Source organism: Petaurus breviceps, unplaced genomic scaffold (genome assembly GCF_028583685.1).
Source record: "Petaurus breviceps papuanus isolate PSGF00001 unplaced genomic scaffold, PetGlider_PUasm1.0 90895, whole genome shotgun sequence".
Taxonomy (NCBI): Eukaryota; Metazoa; Chordata; class Mammalia; order Diprotodontia; family Petauridae; genus Petaurus; species Petaurus breviceps.
This window is the reverse complement of record NW_027187372.1, coordinates 3105428-3131726: the sequence shown is the minus strand read 5'-3', so window position 1 is coordinate 3131726 and position 26299 is coordinate 3105428. Positions and strand designations below refer to the sequence as shown.

Genomic DNA, 26299 nt, shown 5'->3' with positions numbered 1-26299 from the left:
TCCATCCTACAGAGCAATGAAGGCAGGCAGAAAATGATTACTAGAGCTGCTCTGGGGACTAGAGACTAAAATAACTACTTCTACCAATTGCTCCAGTCAATTCATCCCAGCTTGTCCAGATCTCCTTCCAAATATCCTATCTGAAAGACCAGCTTCCTAGAGTAGCCATTTTCAAAACATTTAACATGACAGCAATAATATTATAGATTCGATCCAAATGGATCCTCTTTTAAAAACATGTAATATTTTCAAATTGGTATAACATAACTTCATATGGAATAACATCAGACAAAGGTAATATAACTTCTTGCTTTCTGGATTCATTTTGGGGTTCCCCCCCGACTTAGATAAAAATATTCCTTCTGATTAGTAATGCCACTGGCCTCCCTATTTCATTTAGAAAATCTGGTCCCCTGAACTCAGCAAAAGAAGAGAAGCCCAAAGTCAAACCCATCCTTCCTTCCAACTTCCCTGATTCTTTTCAGGGAATAAATGTCCTTCTAGTCTCCAAGTCTACAATGCTGAAGTTATCCTTGACTCTTTCTGACGAGAAATAGGTGGTATCATGGACAAAGTTTTCAACTTGGAGTTAAAGTGCTTTGTAAACCTTAAATCACTACATAAAGTAAGTTATTTATTTCTTTATTATTGTCATTATCATTCCCTCTCTCTCACCCCTCATTTCCAATCAATTGCTATTGTTGTTCAGTCATTCAGTCCTGTCCGACTCTTCAACCCCATGGACCATAGCACACCAGGCCCCTCCATCTTCCACAATCTCCTTTCAAAGTCTATCCAAGCTCATGTTCATTGTTTACATGACACTATATATCCATTTCATCCTCTCATCTCATCCCATCCTTCTTTGGCCTTCAGTCTTTCCCAGCTTCAGGGTCTTTTCCAATGGATCCACTCTTCTTATTATGTGAACAAAGTATTTAAGTTTCAGCTTCAGTATTTGACCTTCCAGTGAATAGCCTGATGGAATATCTTTTAAGTATGATTTGATCTCCTTGCTTCTCCAGCAGCACAATTCGAACACATTGATTCTGTGGTCTTATAGTCCAACTCTTCCAAACATACATTGCTCCTGGAAAAACCACAGCTTTGCCTAGATGGACCTTTGTTGGCAAGGTGAAATCTCTGTTTTTTGGTACAATGTTCAGATTTGCCATAGCTTTCTTTCTAAGAAGAAAGCATCTTTTAATTTCATGACTGCAGTCACCGTCTGCAAAGAAGTTTGAGCCCAAGAATATAAAATCCAATACTGCTTGCATTTCTTCTACCAATCAATTGCAGTCTTATAAATTCTAACTCAAAATCTTTCATAGCTACCACCTTAGTCAAAGCCCTCATTACCTCTCCCCTGGAATATTTCAACAGCCTCCTACTTGGTCATCCTGTTTCAGTCTGTCCTCCTTCCAATGCACCCTCCACAAAGCTGCCAAACCAATATTGGTTTGCCAAACCAAATATTGCCAAACAAATAAAACATGGTCTAATCACAATACCTTCCTACTTAAAAATCATTAGTGGCTCCCTATGCAGCCAGGTGTCCCTAGCCCTGGAGTTAGGAAGACAGTTCAAATCCCAACTCACATTTATTAATTGTGTGACCCTAGGCAAGTCACTTAACCTTTGTTTTGTTTTTTTCAGTTTCTCCATCTATAAAATTAGGATAACAATAGCACCTACCTTGAAGGGTTGTCATGCAAATCAAATGAGATAATTTATTAAAAATTGTAAAAATGTGTCATTTATAAAATTTATAAAGGACCTGGCACATATTAGTCATTTAATAAATGTTTGTTTCCTTCTTTCCTATTGCCTCTACCAAAAAATTCAAAATCAACCTGGCATTTGAAATTTTCCACAACACAATTCTCAGCTATGTTTTGAGCCATCTATTATATCAGTCTCTATCATATTCTCTCTATTTCAGTCCAACTGGTTCACTTTACATCAACCCCGTGCATTTACAAAGACTGTCCCCCTAGGTTTGAAAATGCCCTCCTTTCTCACCTCCACATCTTAGAAGACCTTGTTTCCTTCACAGCCATGCCACCACCTGCATGAGCCCTTCCTAACTCTTCCCACCCCCACCCCCAGTCCCACACCCAGTTAGTACTCTCAGCCTCTTGAAGTGACTTTCTATCTCTTTTATATACCTATCTACATGTGTTGTATCTCTCCCAGTAGTCAGGCAGCAAGACAATAAGCATTTATTAAATGCCTGCCGTGTGCCAGACACTGTGCTAAGTGCTAAGAATACAAAGAAAAGATAGACCCTGCTTTCAGGGAGCGCCAGTTTAATGGGGAGACAACACCCAAACAACTGTGTATAAGCAAGGTAAAGACAGGATAAACCAACTGAGGGAAGGAGCTAACATTAAGGGGATCGGGGGGAGATTTCAGCTGGGACTTGAAGGCAGCCAGTAGAGGGGAGAGCCTTCTTGAGGTGAAAGCCTTTTTTCCCCCTTTTTTGTCATTGTATCCTCCAAACACAGCAGCGGCCTGCTTACAGAACACATTAAATAAAAATTGTTTCATTGGATCTTACCAGTAAGAGAAATACCTAACAAGTTTCCAAATTCTCAGAGAGTTTATGTCAGATGAACTCTGATAGAGCAGATACTATTATTTTTGGTAGACATACCAAAAAGAAAAGCTCAAAAGTTGTACCACTATCGTCCCATCTCCAAATTTATAGCTTTGACCTCAGTCTTCCCTTTTTCATACCAGGGTATCAATACTCTTATGATCTATTTTGTTACTAAATATTCTCATTTCTTTGTTCAAATGTCTCTCAGGTTCATCCCTTCTTAACATTTCCATCTTATTCTGGACCCTTATCACCCTAGCCCAATAAAAAGTCAGTGTGACTAGGCACTCTCCTCTATTCTTAAATCTCTTGATTCCTTGTCCCATCACTTATCACACCTTGCCAAACCCCAACCCTGAATTATACTTTCTACCTTCCATCTTCATTTCTACTCAGATGTTGCTCAATAAAACTATAGGAAATTATAGTTTTACTGACTGGATACACTATAAATTTATTCTATCCAATTTCACCTGGATCCTCACCTAAGTTCCAGTCTCTCCAGTGAATAGAGAAAAAGGGATCTATATGAGAAATGTTTTTAATGTAGAAACGACAAGATTTGACAATGGATTGGATATATGGGGTGAGTGAGAATGAGGAGCCAAGGATGACAGTGAGGTTTCAAGCCTGGGTGACTAGAATCAATAGCAATAGAGAAGTTTGGGAGGAAAGAGAATGAGTTCTGTTTTGTCAATGTTGAGTTTGAGATGGTTATGTGACATTCAGTTCAAAAGCATTGTGGTGATTCAGGCAGGACTGGAGTTCAGAAGAGAGATTAAGATTACAGATGTAGATCTGAACATCCTCTGCATAGATATGATGATTGAACCTATAGGAGCTGAAAAGACCACCAAGTGACATGTAGAGAGGGGATCAAGAAGATGGCCTGGGACAGAGACTTGGGGGGCATCCAGTAGATGTGACATAGGGAAAGACTCAGTGAAGAAGAGGTCAGACCTGTAGGAGGAAACCCAAGAGAGAGCAGAGTCAGAGAAACTTAGTGAGGAGAAAACATCCAGAAGGAAAATCATCAACAACACCAAAAGAGGCTTAAAAGACAAGAAGGACGAGGATAGGGAGATCCAAAATTAGATGTATCAGTTAAGAGACTACTCTTTGGAGAGAGCAGCTGAAGCTGAGACATGAGTTCAGGAGCCAGATTGTGGATGGTTTAGAAGAGAGCAGAAGAGGAAGCAGAAGTGCTGAGTGTGGCTGACTTTCTCAAAATAAAAAAAAAAACCAACTGAGGAGAGATTCAAGATCAGAACTGGTGGTTAAAAACTCCCAATAGGGAGTGAGGGATTTTTTTTAAGGCTGGGGGAGACATGGGCATATTCACAGGCAGCAGAGAAGGAACTAGTAGCTAAGAAGAGATTGAAGATAAGAGAGTGGGGATAATGGTGGGGACAAGCTTGAAAGAACAGGAGGGGATGGGATCAAGGGTCCGAGCAGAGGAAAGAAAAGAAAAAGCACAGATGAGATTAGATCACATAAAGGAATATATAGTAGGGGAAAATATTCACATTGCATAGCTTCTATTTTTTTTTTTTGGTGAAATAGAGGTAAGGTCCTGAGTATAGAGGGTAGGATCAAGGTGATTTCATGGGAGGCTTGGGGATAGATGACAAGGTTTGGAACAGCTACTATGAAGAGTGGGATAGTGAACTAATCAGGAAGGAGAATTATTTCCTTGCCTCAATGATGGCCCAGGTCAGACCGATACAATCTGAGCTGCCTTGACACAATCTTCAATCCCCAAAGCACTATTGTTATTATTGTCTATAAAAATTCATGATTCCTTTCCTAATCTCCTTTACTTCCCCTCTCCCACCATCTTACAGGTACCTCCCCCCAGAAATTACTTTGTACAGATTTTGAATATACTTAGATGTATACACATAGGTTTTTTTTTCCCTATAGAATGTTCCTTGAGGTCAGTGACTTTTATTTTTGTACCCCTAGTACACACTGATGCTTAACAAATGCTTATTAATTGATATAACATAGCAATGTGGAATATCTCATTCTGAATAATACCAATAAGCATAGAAAAAATGAAAAAAAATTAAATGAATAGAGGTAATATGCTTAAATTCTATTTCTTATAATTTTTCTTGGGTGTTGACTCAAGTGAATAAAAGTGGGACAGGCAAACGGATCAGAAATGGGGCATTTTTTCCACATGCATTCTCTTCCCATGTCAAGGGAAGTTTTGTTTTATGAGTGGAAACTTGGCTGATACAAAAATGACTCTGGGATGAACACAGCAAGCACCTGTACATACAGGAATCACCTGGAAGTTTAGGGCCTCCCTCTCCCCTTGAAATCTCCCTAGCCCAACACAAAGTTTTCATTGTCTCTGCATGCATAGCATTCAGTGGGAGACTTCTCTTTCCACACAGGCTTATGTTAGGATTGGGGTGGGAGGGGTAGCAATAGGGAAATTAATGTTTTTCAACAGAGAAGTTTAAGGGGACTTGGTAAAGACATTAGGCAGATGCTTTCAGCAACTGTAACCAATGTTGCAGAGAGAGAGGAGTGAGGACCCATCCATCTGTGATACTACAGCTGGGACACCATGTTCTGCTGGGGGAAGGAAGGCTGTGAGATAAGTTTGTATTTATCTGGCAGGCTTGGCAGGTAGGGTACTTGGCCAGTTTGTCGAACTATCTCAGATGTTTGGAATGCAAATGTCATGTTTGAACCTGACAACGTGTGTGTGCCGGCTAAAGATTACATGGAACGCTTGCTTAGTACACTACCACTTTCTTAAGTTAATATAAGAGAAGCAGCCACGTCATACTGTGGTTTGCCTGTAATCTTCCTGAAAGATGAATCGAAGCATGAAATCATTTGAGGGGACAAAACACATTTCTCCTTATTTAGAAGGGAGATGGGCTGCCTAATCTCCCTGAAATAATCCTTGGTCCTCCCACCCCTATCTGAGATGCAGAAGCTGCCTCTCTTCTCTTCAATTTCAACTCACAGAATCTCAATGCTTTTTCTTCCTGGCCCTTGTCCCTTTCAGCTTTCTCTTGATTCTTCACTTCCCCTGACTCCTTTAGGCATCAGGAGGAGAGGCACAACAGATGGTACAATGGAGCAGAACAGTCTGTCCAGAAGGAGTGGCCCTAATGATTAGAGATATTTATCTGTTCTTAACTACCTGGAATTTTCCAGTGCTAAATCATTTGGGAAGGAAATTTTCTCCTTTCTTTGATTAAGCAACTTTGTTAGTTACCTTGATGATCTGAAAAAGAGACTGAAAGCTCTCTAATTTAACCTGATCTTTCATTTTAAGATGGGAAGTGTAAGCTAATGTGTTTGGCCCTTCCTCTGCATAGTATGGTAGAAATTGTACTAACTCTGGGAGGGAGAGGCCTCTTGTCTAACATTTCTCATCTAAGGGACTTTGAACACTGAACTTTCTGAGGCCTCATTCATCTCAGCTGTAAAACGAGAGCACAGAACTTGGTGGTCTTTGGGGTCCCTTCCAGCTCTGCATGGATGATCCATTTAACCGACCTGATCAGCTTTATTAAAAATACATTTTCACCAGGGGCATCTAGGTGGCACAGTGAATAGAGCACCGGCCCTAGAGTCAGGAGGATCTGAGTTCAAATTCGACCTCAGACACTTAATACTTACTAGCCGTGTGACCTGGGGCAAGTCGCTTAACCCCAATTGCCCTGCCCTTCCTCCCCTCCAAAAAAACCCCACAACATTTTCACTTCTGCTTCTTATTCAGAGTCAGAATTCTGGGTGGGTGAACCTGCTTTGGACATTGGCTGCCAAACTATTGGTAAATTCCAGAACAGGAACTCTATTTTACTAATCAAAGAAACCAACCTAATTTAGCTGTCTAATCCCAGGTGGAATTCTGAGTGACAGAAAATGGAAAATATTATCTTTTAGCACTAAGCTGACTGAAATCATGGAAAGAGGACAAGATAGAGCACTTTCATTTTTAATCTTGTTGCTGTTGAAAGGGAGACTCCAGTTTTTAGTAAGCTGTTTCTGAACAAGTTCTTATACTTCATTGTGGCTATGTTCAGGGGTAGTTCCTGCCCTGGGGTGAGTGGAGTCCATGCCCACTATTATAGTCACTTCCTTCCTGCTCCTACCAGCCTAGTCAAAGGGGGTGGGAGAAGGAAGGAGAAAGTCTCTTAGTGCTGGGGTGGTAGTGGAAAGAAAGGAAGAAAGGAAGGAAATAAGCATTTATTAAGTGCCTACTACCCGTGTTTCCCCGATAATAAGACCTATCCCGAAAATAAGCCCTTCCCTTACTGTGTAAGATTCCTCTAAAATAAGCCCTCCCCGAAAATAAGCCCTATTGAGATTGCTACTGTAGTGAAGGTGATCCCCTGCACTACACGCTACATTATGGTACCCTCTGTATGCACCGTTCCCCCCCCTCGTGAAACGCACACCACACTCTGAGCTGCATCCAATGAGAGCTGCAGCAGTGAGCGTGTCATCCTGTTCTTCCCCAGTGATTTGCTTATTGAATAAAGGTACATTTTTTTGTTCACATTTACCTGTTTATTAAAATTGCTGTCAATGTTCATTAAAATAAGCCCTCCCCTGAAAATAAGCCCTCTGGTGTTTTTCTGTCCAAAAAAAATAATAAGACAGTGTCTTATTATCGGGGAAACATGGTATATGTGAAGAACTGTTTTATATTATCTCAGTTAATCCATGCAACAATTTGGTGATGTAAGTGCTATTAAGTTAAGTTACTTGCCCAGCTAATATGTATCTGAGGATGATTGAACTCAGGTCCACCTGTCTTGGTTCAACACTCCATTCACTGCACCACCTGGATGGTTAGGGGATGTGGACCACAGCCCTAGCTGAGGAGGGTGGCCAGAGTGAGGTAAAGAAACATCTTCCTTTTCCTTACACTCAGCGTCACTGAATCATAAAACCTCAGAATCAGAAGGGGCCTCAGACACATCTAGTCCTATCCTTAGCTAACCAAGAACCTTGGCCACAAGTGATCATTCAATGTGTAGTGGATACCTACAGTGAAAGGGAGTCCCTCAATTAACTAATATAAAGACAAAGCATATTATGTCTTTAAAACATGTTCTAAAATAAGTAAAACAAAAAAAAATTATCACTATAAGTCATATATCTTTCTAACTCCCTATTACTGTAGAGGGTGCCACCATCTTTAAAGTCACCCAGGCTCACAACATAGGGGTCATAATCAACTCCTTACTTTCTCTCAACCCATATTTCATCTGCCAAAGCTTGCCAATTTTACCTTCAAAACATTTCTCTCCTCTCTTCTCACACTGCCACCACCCTGGCACAGGCCCTTATTACCTCAAGACTACTGGAGTAACTTGCTGGTTGGTCTTCCTGTCACAAGTCTCTCCCCAATCCATCCATCCTTCATTCAGCTACCAGACTGATTTTCCTAAAGTGCAGGTCTGACCATGCACTTAAGTCTTCCTCCTATTCAATAAACTTTAGTGACTCCCTGTTACCTCCAGGATCAAATATAAAATTCTATGGCTTTTAAAGTCCTTCAAAACCTAGCTCTTTCCTAACTTTCTAGTTTTTTTATGCCTTATGTCTTACCATAAGTTTTTTGATCCAGTGACACTGGCCTCCTTTCATTTCCTGAAACAATATACTCCATCTCCCAACTCCAGAGATTTTCACTGGCTGTCTCCCATACCTAGAATGTCCTCCTTTCTCATCTCCACCTTCTGATACCCTTCAAGCCTGACAAAATTCTAACCTTCTGCAGGAAGCCTTTCCCAACCCCTCTCAATTCTGGGACCTTCTTTCTATCAATTACTTCCAATTTATCTGGTACATAGTTTCTTTGGACATAGTTGTTTGCATGTTGTCTCTCCCATTAGACTGAACTCCTTGATAGCAATTAATCAATACACATTTATTAGGCACTTATCCTAGGCAGCTAGCTGGTAAAGTGGATAGAGTGCCAGGCCTGAAATCAGGAAGACTCATCTTCCTGAGTTCAAATCTGGCCTCATATGCTTACTAGCTATGTGACCCTAGACAAGTCACTTAACCCTGTTTGTCTTAGTTCCTCATCTGTAAAATGAGTTGGAAAAGAAGATGGCAAACCACTCCATTATCATCATCATCATCAACAACAAACAACTGCATTGTGCTAAGTGCTGGGTTTACAAAAAGAGGTAAAAGACAGTCTCTGCCCTCAAGGAGTTTACAATCTACCCAGGACTAGTTTTGGGCTTTCTTTGTATGTACAGGTCTTAGCCTGGGACACAGTAGGCATTTAATAAATATTTGTTGACTGACTAAATGCATAACTGCACGCGCGCGTGGGCACACACACACACACACACACACACAATCAGATTCTTCTTACTATAGAAATAGATTTCTGTTTCCTGTGGAATTTCTACACAACGGGGGAAAATAAGTAGCTAAGTAAACAAGACATCTGACTAAGCATTCAAGGAATAGATACACAAAGGGTGAAATTTATAGATGGCCTAGAGCAATTCATATCATGTACCATTTGAAAAGCAATTAGAATCTGATGGCTTTCTCGGAGGGAAGGAAGAAGTTTTGTTGTTCAGTCATGTCCAACTCATCATGGTTCCATTTGGGGTTTTCCTTGCAAAGATAGTAGAATGACCTTCCATTTCCTTCTCCAGCTCATCTTACAGATGAGAAAACTGAGACCAACAGGGTTAAGCTACTTGCCCAGGGACAGAGCCAATAAGTTTCTGAGGTCAGATTTGAACTCAAGAAGATGAGTTTTCCTGACTCCAGGCTCAGCAGTCTATCCACTGTGCCAACTGGTTGCCCTAGGAAGAAGTTCACAGGGAGAAATTTAGGTGTTATAAAAACTTTTTAAATCAACAAACATTATTTTTTTGATTGTAATAAAGGAGAGTCAGAATTCCCTGCCATTTGGAAGAGACAAGTGATATAGAGATTAAGAGGAGAGATACTTGTTAATGAAGAATATAAAGAGGGGAGGGGCCTGATTTTTACTTTATCTTCATTTTAGTGCTTTTTAAGTTTCAAGAAAAATTTATATTAAAAAAATCACTCATCAGAATGTATTCACAAATTTGTTTTTTTAAAGAACTTGTAACAAACAATTTACCTCTTCCCTAATCATTTTGGACATTTTACCAACTAAACAAATCTTTCTTTTTAAGCTTTTTCTAACTCTTTAGTACAATATATTTCTGTTCAAGTAAGATGATGGTTTTCACTTTGAAAGCAGACAGATCATGAATAATGAATTGAATTTTTACTGTCACCAAAAAATTTGCAAATACATAGGTTGTGATTGTTAAAAAGAATGTGTTAGGGAAGTTGTGTGTGGTATGAGATTAATAAGGATTATGGGAGACAGGATAACTCTACTCTAGACATGCTTCCTTTCTCCCCACCTGGCTTGTCCCTTTACCTTGTCCCTTTACTGGTATCTCCTGTACCAGTACTTTCCTACACTGGAAATTCATAGCCCATGCTTTACTCAATCAGGTTTCTCTGGCCAATTCCTGACACCTTCCTGCCCATGACCTACCCAGAGGTGGGAAATCAATCAGGTATACCTGAGCAAGTCAGCTATGTAGTAAAGTAGATAGAGACTTAGGCTTGGAGTCACAATAAACTAAGTTCAGTCACTTAACCTCTACCAGACTCATTTTCTACATCTGTAAAAATAAAGGTTGCATTTGATGGCTTCTAAGGTCTCTTCCAAATCTAAATCTATGGGATCACTCTGAAACCTCAGGTCGTGATCTCTGTCATTGAGCAGCCTTGATATGTAGAGGGTACAATCCAAGTATCCACAAAATAACAAATATAGAATGATGAGATCTTACCATAACCTACGTATGCTAAGTCCTGGAGGGTGACCTCTCACAGGATCATCAACCCCTTTCCTCCTTCTGCTGCAACCTGAAGATCATCACACCTGAGGCCCAGAAAGCAAAGGCCCTATCGTATCCCCTTTTCTCCAGTGACAGAGAGCCAGAGGAATATTTTGCCTTAAACACCACTTCCCTTCCTAGTTCCACTCCCATACCTCCACATGTGTGTAGTTAGATCTTATACTTTCTTTAATTAACAAATTAAATGTGAATTAAAATGCACCAGTAATCGAGGCATTTTGCTTTTAGCTTTACAAGTCAGGGACTACCACTTTTGTGACTCTAAAGTTGCTGTGAGGGACTAAGACATGTATTGGTGGGTGTACTCAGTTGAACAGCCAATTTTTCTAACATAGGAAGGGCTATCTCAGGTCAAAGCAACAAGTCAACAAGCTGTGTGCCAGGCAGAGCAGCTAGGCGGTACAACGCACAGAGAACCAGGCCTGAAGTCAGGAAAACTCATCTCCCTGCGTTCAAACCTGGCCTCAAACACTTACTAGCTATGTAATCCTAGACAAGTCACTTAACCCTACCTCAATTTTCTCATCTGTAAAATGAGTTGAAGAAGGAAAAGGCAAACCACTCCAGTATCTTTGCCAAGAAAACCCAAAATGGGGGTCACAAAGACAGATAAGGTTAAACAACTCAACAAATGTGACGGGCTAAGTTCTAAGCTAAGCAAAAACCAGTCTCTGCTCTCAAGGAGTTTACAGTCTAAAGAGGGAAGACAACATGCAAACAACTATGAACAAACAAGAAAGACAGAGAATAAATTGGAGATCTGGTCAAAGGGAAGGCATTGAGATTAAGGAGGACTGGGAAAGGCTTCTTGTAAAAGGCAGAACTTTAGCTGAGATTTGGAGGAAGCCAGGAGGTGGAGATGAAGAAAGAGAGCATTCTAGGCATGGGGGCTGGCCAGAAAAAATGCAGAGTTGGGCCATGAAGTGTCTGTCATGTGTGAGAAACAGCTAGGAAGCCAATGTCCCTGGACCACAGAGTACGTAGGAAGATATAAAGTGTAAGAAGACTAGAGAGGCAGTCAGGATAGGAAAAGTTTAAAAGCTAAACAGAAGATTTTATAATTGCTCCTGGACAAAACTGAGAGCTATGGGATTTTATTGAGTAGAGGGTGACCTGGTAAGTTCATTTGAATGTCTATAGATATTTTCACTTATGGTATAATAAAACATGTAACAAGGAAGGGTGGGGATCATCATCTTAAAAATAAACTAGGCAGAAGATGGTTCCTACAGGCAATGAATTAAGAAGCTACCATTGAGCTAGACCATGTCTATAAATAGATACAATCAAGGCTTTTAAAAATGGTATTTGAACTTAATATCTCTGGCTAGGAAGTAAGAGGAATACACCTTAGTTACACAAGCCTGCTCCTGCTACAATGTGTCCCTCCCATTTCTACTTCTGGTTGAAGAATAGCTCCACGTTTGAAGATTCCGTCTCTTTCCCTGTTCAGGTTAACTTCACTAACTCAAGAGATAGTAGAAACACATCAAGTTGCTAGGTCTAATTGACTCTGAAGTGGGATCTTCAAATGCTGAGACCCTTCTGGCCCAGAAGCGGAAATGAGAGTGACTTGAAACAGTAGCAGGTATGTGTAAAGCTTACCTGATGGGGAGCTGAGGATATCAGCTGTCAAACTGGCTAGGACCTGAAAGATACCAGGACACATAAAACACAGATCTGATCATATCAAAAGAAAAACATTTTTTTAGACTCCTAAGCTTGGCATACAAGACCGTGTATGATCTGGCCCCATTTTACCAGTGAAATCTAGAGTGAAGAGGGTGATTTTGGAATTGGGAGTCCTGGGTGAAAATCCACCTTTGCTACTTAAAGGAATGACCAGAATACCTTGAAGGACTAAGCAAAATTTTGTATTAATTGACATGCTTTGTCCTTCTAGTGTTAAATTAATTAATCAAATTAGTGTTAGATTAAATTATTGTGTGTTTGCTTAACTGTGCATCCCATCAGTAGAATATAATCTCCTTGAGGACAGGGACAATTTCATTTTCGTCACTGTTTCTGCTAAGCCCAGCACAGAGCCTTCTTAGCATAAAACGAGTCCTTAATAAATGTTTGTTGAAGTAAATGTCATCCTCCCTACTGGACTGGATACTTCCTGAGGACAATGCACTGATCTGGAAACATCTATCACCATCCCTCAATTGCTCGCTATGGACTGAGTCACTTGGTCTATTTTAGGGATGGTTGTTCCCTCCCCACAAACATGAGCAAACAAGGGAGGAGACATGATCATTTGTGGTCATTCTCTGGTCAACATCCTCTACTACCAAGCAGATTTCATGCTTGACATTATTAACCCTTTATGTTTTGAGCTCTTTAAAAGCACTGTTTTGGCCGGGGGGGGGGGGGGGGTGGTGGCCGTGTCTTTCTTTAGAAGGTCAGTATGTTAATTCTACATAAGTGTCTAAATAACGGGGGCTTTGATGCCCTAGCTTTAGACAAAGTCAATTTTCTTTAGCTGGATCAATATCTTGTGAAAACTTGAAAACGGATTAAAATGCAATTTTACATAAACACTAGGAAGAAGCAGAGAAGATATTATAGTGGGATTCTCGCCCTGGCTCTGACTCAAAAAAGGGGTTGCCAGAATACTTGCTCCAGAATTTCTAGATCACTATTCCACCATTTAACAACCTCTCTTCTTAAAAATGTTTAAGCCATCTGTCAGGGATGCTCTACTCAACCAACTAGTCAAAAAGCATGTATTATTAAGCTCCATGTGCTAGGCACTGTGCTAGGTGTTGAGACAAACTGAAATAATCCCTGCCCTCAAGGAGCTTACATTCTATATTCTAGCCAACTGTTCTATTTGCCATTCCCCAAACTCACTCCAGACTTCCAGACCTCAGTTTCGCTACTCATGCTATTCTTTCTGCCATGCATAGCTAATCCTTACCTTTCTTCTCTCTCTGCAGTTTCCATCTGTCAAGGCCTATACATCCTAAGCAGCCTAGTTCAAATGTCATCTCCTCCAGAAGACCATCTGTATTCCCCCTACTCTGAAGAATTTCTGCCTCATTTGCACCAGCAGAGCACCTTGTACCTCCTTTAAGAACTCACCCTCCACTAAAGGCCTACAGTAATGCCTCACAATGGGATGGAAATGATTTGGGTTCTCAAAGGCAGTGCCAGCAGAACAAAACCTCTAACCAAGCCTATCAAGTTGAAAAAGCTTTGCATAAGGACTTGGTGGAGAGACTGTCCCAGCTAAACTCAGAAAAGTTCATTATCAGAAAGGATGACTTCCAGATGACCCCCCCCCCCAAAAATGTGCAAAGACATGGAAATGGGAAGTGAAATGTCTTTTATACAGAACAGCAAATAAGACAGTAGGGTTGAATACCAGAGGACAGGAGGGAAGGGAACTAGAAAGGCATGAAAAGTCAAGACCATGGCTGGTCTTCAGTCCCATCTTCCCTGCCACACCCCCCACTCAGTAACAGCCACCAGTCCAGGAACAAAGACTGTCTTGAGATAATCTACTCAGCATTGCAGTGAGACCTCAGGCTATACTGACCTTCTCAATCTGGCCTCAATCTTCCTATAAGCAACATGGCCCCAGGACTTCTGAGTGTCTTTTGAATATTAGGTGGAGATATGGGACCAAGGATGGAAATAAGTCTGCTTTTCCATAAAGTACTTTCCTTTCCATCTTCTCTGGGAGTGTTCTCAGATTACCTTTACCTTTCCAACTGTGAACAACCTGAGAATTTCCTACCCTACAGCTCCACTCAGAGACCCTATGATTCAAGGCTGCCTAGGCTGAACACACCTTACCTACATAGCATTCCTGGCACCCCCATGCCCATGTCAACCTCATACCTCCATTGTCCCCCTTGCAGTTTTCTTCCACTCCTCTGTAATCCATGTTTCGTTGTTAACAAACTGCACTTCATATTAGAACTGAGTTCTCCCCCTTGAATTTTTTTTTCAGTATTTACTTATAAATGTACAGTGTTTGTCATTTTTCTCTAATAGAATGCAAACTCCTTAAGGAAAAGGTATGTTTTGTTTTGATTTTGCACCTCCAGAACTTGGTACACTAGCAGCTCAGGAGATCAGGAAAGGCTTCCAGGAGAGATGTCCCTTGGGTTAAGTCTTAAAGGAAACCAGGAACTTAAAGAGGAGGTGATAAGGGAGGAGTTCATTCTAGGCATTCTAGTGCAAGGAGGCAGATAGGTGGTGAAGTAGACAGAGTGTCAGGCCTGGAGTCCGGAAGACCAAGGTTCAACTCCAGCCTCAGACACTTACTAGTTATGTGACCCCACATAAATCATTTAACCCTGTTTGACTCAGTTCTCCAATCTGTAAAATGAGTTGGAGAAAGAAATGGCAAACCCTTCCAGCATCTTTGCCAAGAAAACCCCAAATATGGGGCAGCTAGGCATCTCAGTGAATAGAGCACCGGCCCTGGAGTCAGGAAGAATTGAGTTCAAATCAGGTCTCAAAGACTTAACACTTACTAGCCATGTGACCTTGGGCAAGTCACTTAACCATAATTGCCTGCCCTCCCCCTCCAGAAAAAAAAGCAAAAAAAAGAAAACCCCAAATAGGATCACAAAGAGTCTTATACTGCTGAACAACAACCTAAGTGATAAATCAGTAGAAATAAAGGAGGTGTCATCAGGTAGCTAAGAGAGCTTATCATAATGCCTACCATATAGTAAGCACTTAATAATGCTTATTTACTAACTAACTGACAAGAGAGATGAGTGTCATGAAAACCCAGGAAAGAGAAAAGTGTCCACTAAGGAGAGGGTGGTCAACAGCCTCAAAAGATGCTGAGAGATCAAGGTGGATGAGAATCAATTAAAAAATCATTGGCAAGAGTTAATTCAATGGAGTGATAAGGTTGGAAGCCAGGTATGGCACTGGCCTCACTGTAGACTATATTGTAGTTATCTGCACATTTTATCTCCCTTACCGGACTGCAGACTCCTTTAAGACAGGGGCTATCTCTTATTAATCTTTGTGCACAAACATGCACACACATATATACACACAGTGTTTTGCACAGAGCCTTCATCCATAATAAGTGCTCATAAATATTTACTGAATGACCTTGTTTTGTACTGAGACAACATGGCAAAAAGAACACTAGATGAGGATTCATGAGTTCTGAGTTCTAGTCCCAGTCCTGCCACTGACTTGCATAATCCTGTTCAATTCAGAAATTTTCCTCTGCCTCAGTTTCTCAGTTTGTAAAATGAGAGCCATATAAGCTACCTTGGCTATATGTTCCAAGAATAGATGAAGTAAAACATATTAAATTGTTAGGGAAAAAAAATCCACATATGTTTAACTAATGATTTTGATCATTTCATCTGTTAATAACATCATAGAGAAATTTAACTACTTTCAACCTAATTTTCAACTATATGTAAAGGAAATTGTCCTATAGATCTAAGTATCAAAATTCACAGAGGGCTAGGAAGACCTGAATTTGAATTCTGCCTCAGAGACTCCCTATCTCTGTGATCCCAGCCAAGTCATTGAAACTCTCTCAGTTTCAGTTTCCTCCTCTGGAACATAAGGATAAAAATGGGGCTGATCCAAGGATCAAATGAAATATTATATATAAGACTTAATGTATCATCTAAATGTTAGTTACTGTTACAGCAAAAAAAATTGTTACAATGAATTTTGTGAAAATGTGGCCTAGCAAAAGAAGGCTGAAAGTTTTTAAAACTTTTTTTTTCCAGTTTAAAACTTTTCAGTATCAGCACTGAATAAATCCAGAGTACACATGCCCCTGGTTAATGGCACTTATCTGTAGAGCAAAGATTCCACTTTTTATAAGGATTCCAGATCAGGGTGTGGAGCTGGACAGTGAAAAGATCTTAACTTTGGAGCTAGAAGAATCTTAGAGGTGATCTGGTTCAGTCCTTGAACTCTACAGAAGAGGAAACCAAGTCACACGGCTAGTAAGGAGGTCCCCTGAATCCAGAGCCAGTCCAGAACTGTGACATGAACACACTCATATGGTTCAAGGACACCAACAGACATAGAATCATATACCCAGAGGAATGAACTAAATTTTTGTCTTTGGTTGGATCTCAGCTGTTCGTTATGTCATCTGTCTTGAGGCTATATTAGTCCACAGTAGAATAATGGTGAAATGATCTAATAAACTTCATTCATGACTAAAAAAGAGGAGGCCTGAGTCTGAGACATGCCTATTTCCATACTACTCTGTAAGACAGGATTCAAGTCTAGTCATTGTAAAAAAAAAAAAAATCCAATCTCAAAGGAAATTTTTCCACTGTTCAAGAACCATTACAAACTTGAGTGGGAGAAAAATTTCCATCTTTGCCTGCTAACCTGACTTTGATTGTCCAGACTTTACCATAAACACAGCTGTACCCAATGACAACATTCTTCCACATCTCCTTCAGCTGTTTACTTGTTAGAAGGGATTAACTAAATCTATGGACCTATCTACTCATAGCCAGCTCACATTCTAACCTCATGCTATCTCTAGTTTAGACAAGGTCATGTCTAATGAGACAGACAAGAAGGCAAAGAGATGAAATGCTATCCAACTTTGGAATTCCAATCTGTTTCAGATCTTGTATTTCTTCCAGTGGGGGGAAAAAATCTTACCTCGTCCAACTCTTGCCCTCAGCTCTTGGGAAAAAGTTCCCAAGTCTTCCCTCTTGGGGGGTGGGGTGGGAATCAGGCAGGGCTACAGGAGACAAAAATGCTATTGCTGAAATTTGAAGCAAGTGGTCACACACTGACATAAGCATGTCTGTAAAGAATATATTAATATGTCTTTGAATTAAAAGATCTCACAATTGTTAGGGATATCATATATCATTGGATTCATACTGTACCTCAGTAGGGATCTCCTCAGCAATAGTGCTGACAATCACTCAGTCTACTAAAAGTCCCCCAAGGGATGCAGGCAGCTCATTCTACTTTGGAATGGTTCTAATTTTTAGTAAATTTTCCTCCTATGCATCAAGATATTTTATTGCTTGAAGTAACCATAATAATAACTAAAATTTATATTACACTTTGAAATTTGCAAAGTTTTATGTTATCTCATTTGACTTCACAACAACCATAATAGTAACTATAGATAGGTACTATTATTATCCCCATTTTCCAGATAATTATGACAATAATAATAATAACAACAACAACAATAATAAATGATGATAGCTAATGTTTATATAGTGTTTACAGAGTACCAGGCACAGTGCTAAGTGTTTTACAATTATTACCTCATTTGATCTTCAGAACAGCTCTGGGAGATAGATGCTATGATTATCCTCATTTTACAGATGAGGAAACTGAGGCAAACAGAGATGAAGAGATTTGCTCAGAGTCACACTGCTATTAAGTACTCAATGCTGGATCTGAACTCAGGTTTTCCTGACTCTAGGTCCAATGCTCTATCCATTGATCCACCTACCTGCCTGGAAGATTATCTAGTGCCCTTTTAATGTTGGAAATTTTAGAACCAAAATCTGCTTCTACCTCCTCCTTGTTCTCCCCTCTCAAGCCAAGCAGAAAATAACAATCCCTTTGTCCCATGCCTGCCATTCAAATAAATGAAAACAGTTCTGAAGTCCAACCACACCTGCCACCCCTCCTCCCAACCTGCTCCCAAGTCTTATCTTTTCTAGGCTAAAACATTCTAGCACCTTCAATTGTTTCTTCTGCAACATGGTTTCAAGTCCATTCACCATCCCAGTCACCCTCCTATGGAAGTGTTCTGCTATTTTAATGTCCCATCAGTATATTCGTCAATCATACCTTGAACCTACTTTCAAATACAAGACTCTAATTTTTCCCCTTGATCATGCCCTAGTAAGTTTACTTTCCCCTCAACCCCCCACCCTACCCTACCCTTACTTCTCCTTTCTCCATGATTTTCAGGTTCTCTTTGTCTTCTAGGTCTCCTCCAAGGCAAGGGTTCACTTGGCCAGTGTCTATGCCCATGATTCTGTTCCCCTGTTTATCAATGTGCCTGCTCCAAAGTAGCCCATTTAGAACTATAAGATCCTAGAGCAAGGATTCTTCATCTTGCTTGGCCCTAGTAAAACATATGGATTCTCAGAATCATGCTTTAAATGCATGAAGTAAAATAAATAGGGTTGAAAAGGAAACAAATTATATTGAAATACAGTTATCAAAATTTAAAGCAAAACAAAGTTCACAGACCCCTGGATAAGAACCACTCTCTAGAGAAAAAAGACAGTTATCACTAAGGTTCCTTTTAGCTCTGAAGCCTATGCTGCATGATAAATGCTGACATCTGTGGAGATGTCTAGAAATGTTTCCAAGCCCAACTTAGTAAATCTAAAGGATGTGTCTGCTCTCTTCTTTTCCTCTCTCTTTGCTTCTTCCTCAGCCCTCTACAATCTCCACCATGCTCCTGAAACTTTCTTAAAGTTCTCTGATTACAAATCTTATTACCAAATGTGGTAGCCTTTTCTTCACTCTTATTTTTCTGGACTTCTCTTTGAAATCTGACTCTGTTGAATATCCCCTCTCTCTACAAACTCTCTCTTCCCTTTGACTTCCATGATACTACAGTCTATCCCAACTCTTCTAAAGCACTACTTTCTTTAGTTCATCCAAAACAACATTTATTAAGTCCTTGTCATAAAAAGCTTCCATTTTATTTCCGTCCCTAACACTTTCTCTTCTTCCTCCCATTCCCTAGCCGAGCCTTTTCTCTGAAATTCACTCCTCAATCCTGCTCTTATTTCTAGCCATCATCTCTGTGCTTATGTCTTCTGACTTTATCTTTTTCATGTTTTTTGATGATGGCAGTATTGTAACTTACCAACAAAAAGCAGATGGCTAAAGCTTAATCCGTGAGGCACATCTTTTCTCAATTATCTGCTTAAAGATTTTTCTGAAAATGATCGGTATCCCTGGTAACCATTGTTTGTAGAACATACTGAATGTTTATGGGGATATTACGTGTGTGAATAGAACATGATGAAACACTGTTTAAGCTGTGGTTGTAGGAAACTGAGATTTGGTTTATTTATTAACTACTGATTAATTTAATGAGCATTTATTGAGCATCTGTTACGTGCTAAGCACTGGGGATACAGAGAGAAAAAATGAAATATTCCCTGTCCTCAAGCAGCTTGCCTTTTATTGGGGTGGGGGAATCTGGACATATATGAATACACGCAACATTTACACACCCACACAAAATAAATACAAAGGAATTTGGCGGGGGGGGGGGGGGGTAGAAAGAAGTAAGTGTGGGGAAGAAGTAGACCTTGAAATGAGTCTTGAAGAATGCTAGAAATTCTTCAAGGTGGAGGTAAGGAGGAAGTGTATTCCAGGCAGAGGAGGCAGCCTGCCCAAAGGAACCAAAGGGGTGCTGCTTGTGTGGAAAAGCAAGAGGCTGGGTTGGATGCAATACAGAGAAAATGAGTGAAGAAAGCTTGAGACCCAGCAAAGTAAGCTGGAGCCAGACTATGAGGGTATCTAAATGCCATATTGAGAAGTCTGGGTCTATCTTGGATATAGCTGGAGATTTCTGAACAAAGGAGTGACATGGTAATATCTGTGCTTTATGAAAGTCACTTTGGCAACTGTGTAGAGGATGGATGGGAGATCAATTAAGGGGTTATTGGGATAGGCCAGGCAATAGATCAGAAGGGACTGAGCTAGGTTGATGACCTTACAAGTAGAGAGACAGGGACACATGAAAGAGACAGAAGGGAGAATTTTCTGGCAATGAGAATTCTTCATCACTTAAATTGAATATCAAGAGAGACTGTCAAGTTTTCTTCTCTCCGAGTCATTTAAAATAAACATATATTGTGTGTTTGGGATGGAAACATGTTTGGCATATAAAGTGCTTTGCAAACCTGAAAGTGTTATATATATATGGTAGCTATTAAATGGAAAGAATAAGTAGATAGTATGAAGGAAGATGCTACCCACCTCCATTTATATCCATATTCTGATAAATAGAAGTATTTATAGTATGGTTTTACAAATATGTGTATATACATACATACATTCATATATACATATATATGTTTGTGTTTAATTGTAGCCTTCTATAGGGAACGGTGGAGAGAGGGAGAAAAAAAATAAAAGAAAACCTGGAAGGAAGCATAGAAAAGCAAAGTAGCTTTGAAAACAATGTGGAGTATTTATTAAGAAAATTTTAAGTGAACAATCTGAAATATAAATTCATGGTCATATACTGAATTCTATCTTTATGTTGTTCTGTGTACATGGAAATGGGGGGTGGTGGCTTTTTTATCTAAGTTCAAAATGAATTAAATTAAAAAAAAAAAAGTAGACAGATTGGCAATAGCCAGGAGAAATCTGAATGGCTTCATTCCACTTTTAATCTATTAATAGTCAAGTATTTGTTGATAATAATATCATTTATCTAGCACTTTAAGGTTTTTTACATCTATTATCTCAGTTCGTATTCATGACAACATTTGTGAAGTAGGTGCTATTATTATCCCCATTTTACAGGGGAGGAAACTGAGGCTGAATGAGGTAAGTGACTTGCCTTGGGTCACACGACTAACAAGTGTATGAGTAAGATTTGAATCAGGCCCTCCTGACTTTAAGCTCAGCGCTCTGGTCACAGTTTGCATTCAAGGAGTTTACCTTCTACTGCCGGAAGCAACATGTACACATGTAAATTCACTCATCTGTAACCAAGGCTTTCAAAGGAACAGAGGTGACTCAAACATCTGGAAAGTCCTTAAAAGTCTCATTCTAAGTCAAAGTAACAAATTTGTTTTCCTGAGGGTCATTGGCCCACAAGTAGGTAGGTGGCTAGGATATCAGTAAAGTTAAAAAGAGAAGCAGAAATAAATTTTTTTTTAAAACTGTGTGTGTTAGGACAGCCAATGATGACTTATTAAGTGCCTACTATGTGTCAGGTACTCTGTTAAGCACTAGGGGTACATAGAAAGGCAAAAGCAGCCCCTGCCTCAAGGAGCTCACACTCCGATAGAGGAGACAACACGAAATAACTACTACACACTGTGACATTTTAAAAGTTTGCGAGATGTTGTTTCTGGGTAATCATTTTATTAATAATGCTACCATATTATTAATAAAAGGATGGTCATTTGGCCATCACTTTCAGACCAAGACAAATCATAGAACCCACTCCACACATATATCTTTGTAAGAGTGGGTGTTCCTGTCAAATAATTGACTCTGATTGGTTGACAATTGATGGGGAACATTACCATACCGTTCTGTATCTACCTCATTGTCAGGAATGCTCCTGCCAATGAGTTTATAGATATTTGAAGTAAGTAGTCCAATTGCACAAGCAGTACAAATGGCCCATTGGGAATAACACCATATAGGGTTAGGGTGGGGCAGCTTTTACTTCCTAGAAGGAACTGGTCAGGCTTAGACAGAAGATGGGAATCTACACTTCCCAGTGGAGGTCCCAAGATATTCTGGCAGCACTACCATGAGAAAAGCACCGTTGTCCCTCTTTCATGACACATCTGTCCTTTTCCCCCTTCTTACTGGACCCCAAAGTACAGATGGTGAAGGAAATGAGGTGAACCTGGGCATCAGATCTATTTCCATTTTTTGTGTTTGAATGGAAATGGAAATGTTAGAAGTCCATCAGATCTTGATAACATACAAAGCAACTAGCTCTGTCCTGTTGAAAGAAGAAAGAATACTGGGTTTGGAATCAGAAGGACCTGGTTCAGATACAGCCTCCGCCAACTATTATGCCTATGCCAATAGGGCAAATCATTTCAGCTCTCTGAGGCCCAGTTTCTTCATTGTGTAATGAACTTGTATAATGGACTTGGCCTCCAAGATCCCTTCCAGATCCAAATCTATGATCCCATGTCACTAGCTCATAGCTGAGAGAGACCTTAGAGTATCATTTGGTCCAATCCCCTGGTTTAATAGATGAGGGAATTGAGACCCAGAGAGGCTAAGCAACTTGCCCAGGGTCACATAGGCAGTCACTCTGACCATTACTCATAAAAACACACAAAGAACGATATGGCAAAGTGGACAAAAATACAAGTCACACAGAGAATGGCATAGCAAAGAGGACAAAAATTATACACACACCATTGTCAAATCCTCTGTGTTTGAAATGATCAAGTGAAGATAACTTCCTCTTCCCTCAGCCACTTCTGGTAGAGGAATAGTTAGATGTAGTGGAAGACCTGATCCTCTGCCATTCACTAGCTGTATTACTTTGGACAGGTCACTGACTAGCTGTATTACTTTGGACAGGTCACTGACTAGCTGTATTACTTTGGACAAGTCACTGACTAGCTGTATTTCTTTGGACAGGTCACTGACTAGCTGTATTACTTTGGACAAGTCACTGAAGTCTCTGGGTTGTTGGCTCTCCAGTTGTTAAATAAAGGGATTGAACCAGATAATGCCTAAAGGTCCGTGAGTCCTGACACTTCACAGATGTCCTCCACAGAAATGAGAGCCCTTCTCAAGGAAAACAACACACCTTTCTAATGGCCCACTAAGCCACTCCAATACAAGTCAGTTTTAGCCTTCCAGAGATGATGAGTTACTCTTTAGTTCCCACACTATGCTAGAATACACAGAGGCAGCATGGAGTCTGATTTGGAAAGATAAGCCTTCAAATCCTACATCTGACTATTATGTGTCCCTCCAGATTATTTTGAAAGTATGAAAAATACCACCCAGCACCTATTCATATCAAACACAGTGAATAGAGGGCTGAGCCTGGAGTCAGGAAGACCTGAGTTCAACTCCAACCTCAGACGCTAGCTGTGTGACTGTGGACAAGTTGCTTAACTTCTGTCTGACTCAGTTTTCTCATCTGTAAAATGGAGATGATAATAACAGCCTACCTTCCAGAGTTGCTGTGAGGAACAAATAATAATTGTAAAGCTCTCAGCACAGTGCCTGGTACATAGTAAAGGCTAAATAAATGTTAGCTATGAAGACAATAGAATGTAATCAGAAGCACTATAACACTTTAAAGTTGCCCGAGCATTTTCCACACAAGAACTGGTAAACTTGGTAGTTCCACTATTATGATCTCTATTTTACAGATGAGGGAACTGAGTCTCAGAGAGGTTAAATTACTTGCCTGACCTCATGGGGCTAGTAAATATCAGAGCTGAGACTTGAAACACAAATATTCAATGTCATGCCAACCTGTGCAATTATGTATTCAATTACTAACAGTCAACCTCCCTACTGACAATAAAAACACCGTTATATGTTGTCATGACTGACACAACCATAATATGAGTTTCTAGGCGTATGTGAAAGTCCTTTGAAAAGCAGAAAGCATTATACAAATGTAAGGTACTGTTATTATTCTAAAGTCCAGTTTTCTGCCCCAAACAAGGCATTTAAATTCCAGAAAGGCTTTTGAAAAGTTTTTTTCCCCTTAATCTTTTCAGGGTTCACACCCACTGAAAATATTCCCACCAAAATCCTTTCCAAAAAAAAATCGATAATGAAAGGTATTTACATACCAGCAAGTTACTGATTAAGCTAGGGACCCTAGACCCAAGGAGTTTATGAATAATAAGAAAAATCTTTATTTGGCACTAAGGATTGGATTTGCATTTTTAAATCACACCCTAGTATGTTAGTTTCTCCCTCCTTCCAAGAAGAACACCAGGGAAATCCCTAAGTAGGGAGCAAAGAAGTCTGTCCCAAAAAGGGTCCTGAGAGATTTAGAACCTTTGGGGGTGCATCTGTCTCAGGTAGGGAAGAAGAAATCACCCCTACCCCCAGTTTCAAGCAAATTAAACCTTTACCTGGTCTCCTAACTCACCTTCCTTCCTAGAGGTGCCTAGGGCTGCAGGCGGGAGGAAAGAAAAGCAGAGGCAGGTCAGCCAAAGCAGAGACATGCCGAGGGAGGGAAGAAGGGCAGAAGGGAGGACTCTGGGCTGCCCCCGACCCAAAGGAGGCCTCCTGGACCCAGCAGCGACAGCAGGGAAGCCAACGCTGTTCTCTTGGGTGCTGGCCGCAGCCTCTCCGTGATGTGCACTCAGGTTTCTGCTGTGTCTTCCTTTTCCCCTGATCAGGTGGTTATATCGACTCCTCTACCTGACTCAGTCCTGACAGGAAGAGAGAGTGTGTTTCATAATGTGACTCACCTTGTGAATAAGGAGGCCCAGCCCTCGGGAGGCAGACAAACATACATACATCCACACACTCACTCACACACACACATACAGACTTAGAAGTTCCTTAAACCCAGCCGCCTTGCTCCTCCTCAAACCACAAAACTAGAACACACCTGGACAGGGCTCAGGGAGGAGAGGGAAGGAGAGAAGAGGCTGCGGTCCTGGGTCCTCCCCGTTTGAGGGTGTCAGCTCCCTCAGGCCTCTCCTCTTCAAATAAAGGAGCTGGGGCTCCAATACAAAACTCCTGAGCTCCCCCAAGGACGCTTTGCTCAGGGGGCCAGTTCACCTCCAGGCTCTAGTCTGAGTGGGGAGTGGTAATAAAGGATCTCTCCAGGTTGGAGTCTGGGACAAGGTCAGAAATATACCAGAAGGGCCCTGGATCACAGCTGGGAAGAAGCATGATGAGAGAGATGATGCCTGCCACTCCCTTAGGGGTAAAAGGATAATGATGCATGGGCCAAAGAGTTCTCATTTGGTAATCACTGATCAGGCTGGAGGAGGGATTATTCACCTGAGGTCCGTGAACTGATATGTGCATGAATGTATATGTATACATATATATGCACAAAAATATATGCTTTGTACATAAACATATATACACACACACATATATATATACACTATAGGTAACTATTTCAATATAATCGGTTTCCTTTTTAAACCTATGTATTTTATTCTATGCATTTAAAAGCAGTATTCTGAGAAGGGGGTCCATCAATTCCATCAAACTGCCAAAGGAGTCAATTATCCAAAAAAGGTTAAGAACACCTAATAAGGGGCGGCCAGGTAGCACAGCAAGTAAGAGCACCAGCCCCAGTGTCGGGATGACCTGGGGATAGAATCCTGGCTCAGACACTTAGCACCACACCCAGAAATAACTGGCTGTGTAACCTTGAGCAAGTTACTTAACCCCAATTGCTTAAAAAAAAAAATACCTAATAAAAAGAAATCCTCCCCACCACCCAAACCATAAAAAGAAAACAGAACTAAATCCACCTCCAGGGGCTGACAGAAAAATACACAGAGACAATCCAGGAGAAAAGGGAGCTGGGTTTAGAATCAGACGACCTGATGTGGCTTTTTCATGTTGTCTCCCTCATTAGACTGTAAGCTTCTTGAGAGCAGGGATGGGTATCTGGTGGGTTTTCTTTCTCCTTTTCTTTGTATCTCCATTGTCTAGCCCAGTGTCTGGCAAACAGTAGGTGCTTGATAAATGCTTACTGACTTGGCTTCAGTTTTCTGCTTACCTCCTGTGTGATCTTGGGGAAGTCACTTAAATTATCTCTGTAAAATGAAGGGGTTTTGCTAGAAAACTACTCCTAAACCCATGATCCTATCACTGCTTTGCCTTCATCTATATTGCTTCCATCATTTCATTTTTGTGGGACTTGGCTTCTTCATCTGGATAATAAGGGGTTCAGTCTGTAAGGGCCCATTTATTTCCAATATCCTGTGGTTCTAACATTCTATGATGTACTATAGGATTGATGACAACAATGATATTTTTTAGACCTGAATGGCACTTTTTATCCCTCTCAACAGAACTCTTAAGCCTCTGCCAGCTGTCTCATAGGCCTGGCACTGGTGGCTTGGTAATGAGTATACGGAAGCCGTTG

General features: G+C 40.5%; 1 protein-coding gene across 1 annotated transcript in view; it reads right to left on the bottom strand.

The window, feature by feature from the left end:
* LAMC2 (laminin subunit gamma 2) overlaps positions 1–24660 on the bottom strand; it is a 78826-nt gene extending 54166 nt beyond the window's left edge. Inside the window, exon 1 of the mRNA XM_069074395.1 lies at positions 24329–24660. Coding sequence (XP_068930496.1) covers positions 24329–24404 — 76 coding nt within the window. The 5' untranslated portion in view covers positions 24405–24660. The remainder of the gene's footprint in view (positions 1–24328) is intronic.
* Between the last annotated feature and the right edge of the window lie 1639 nt (positions 24661–26299).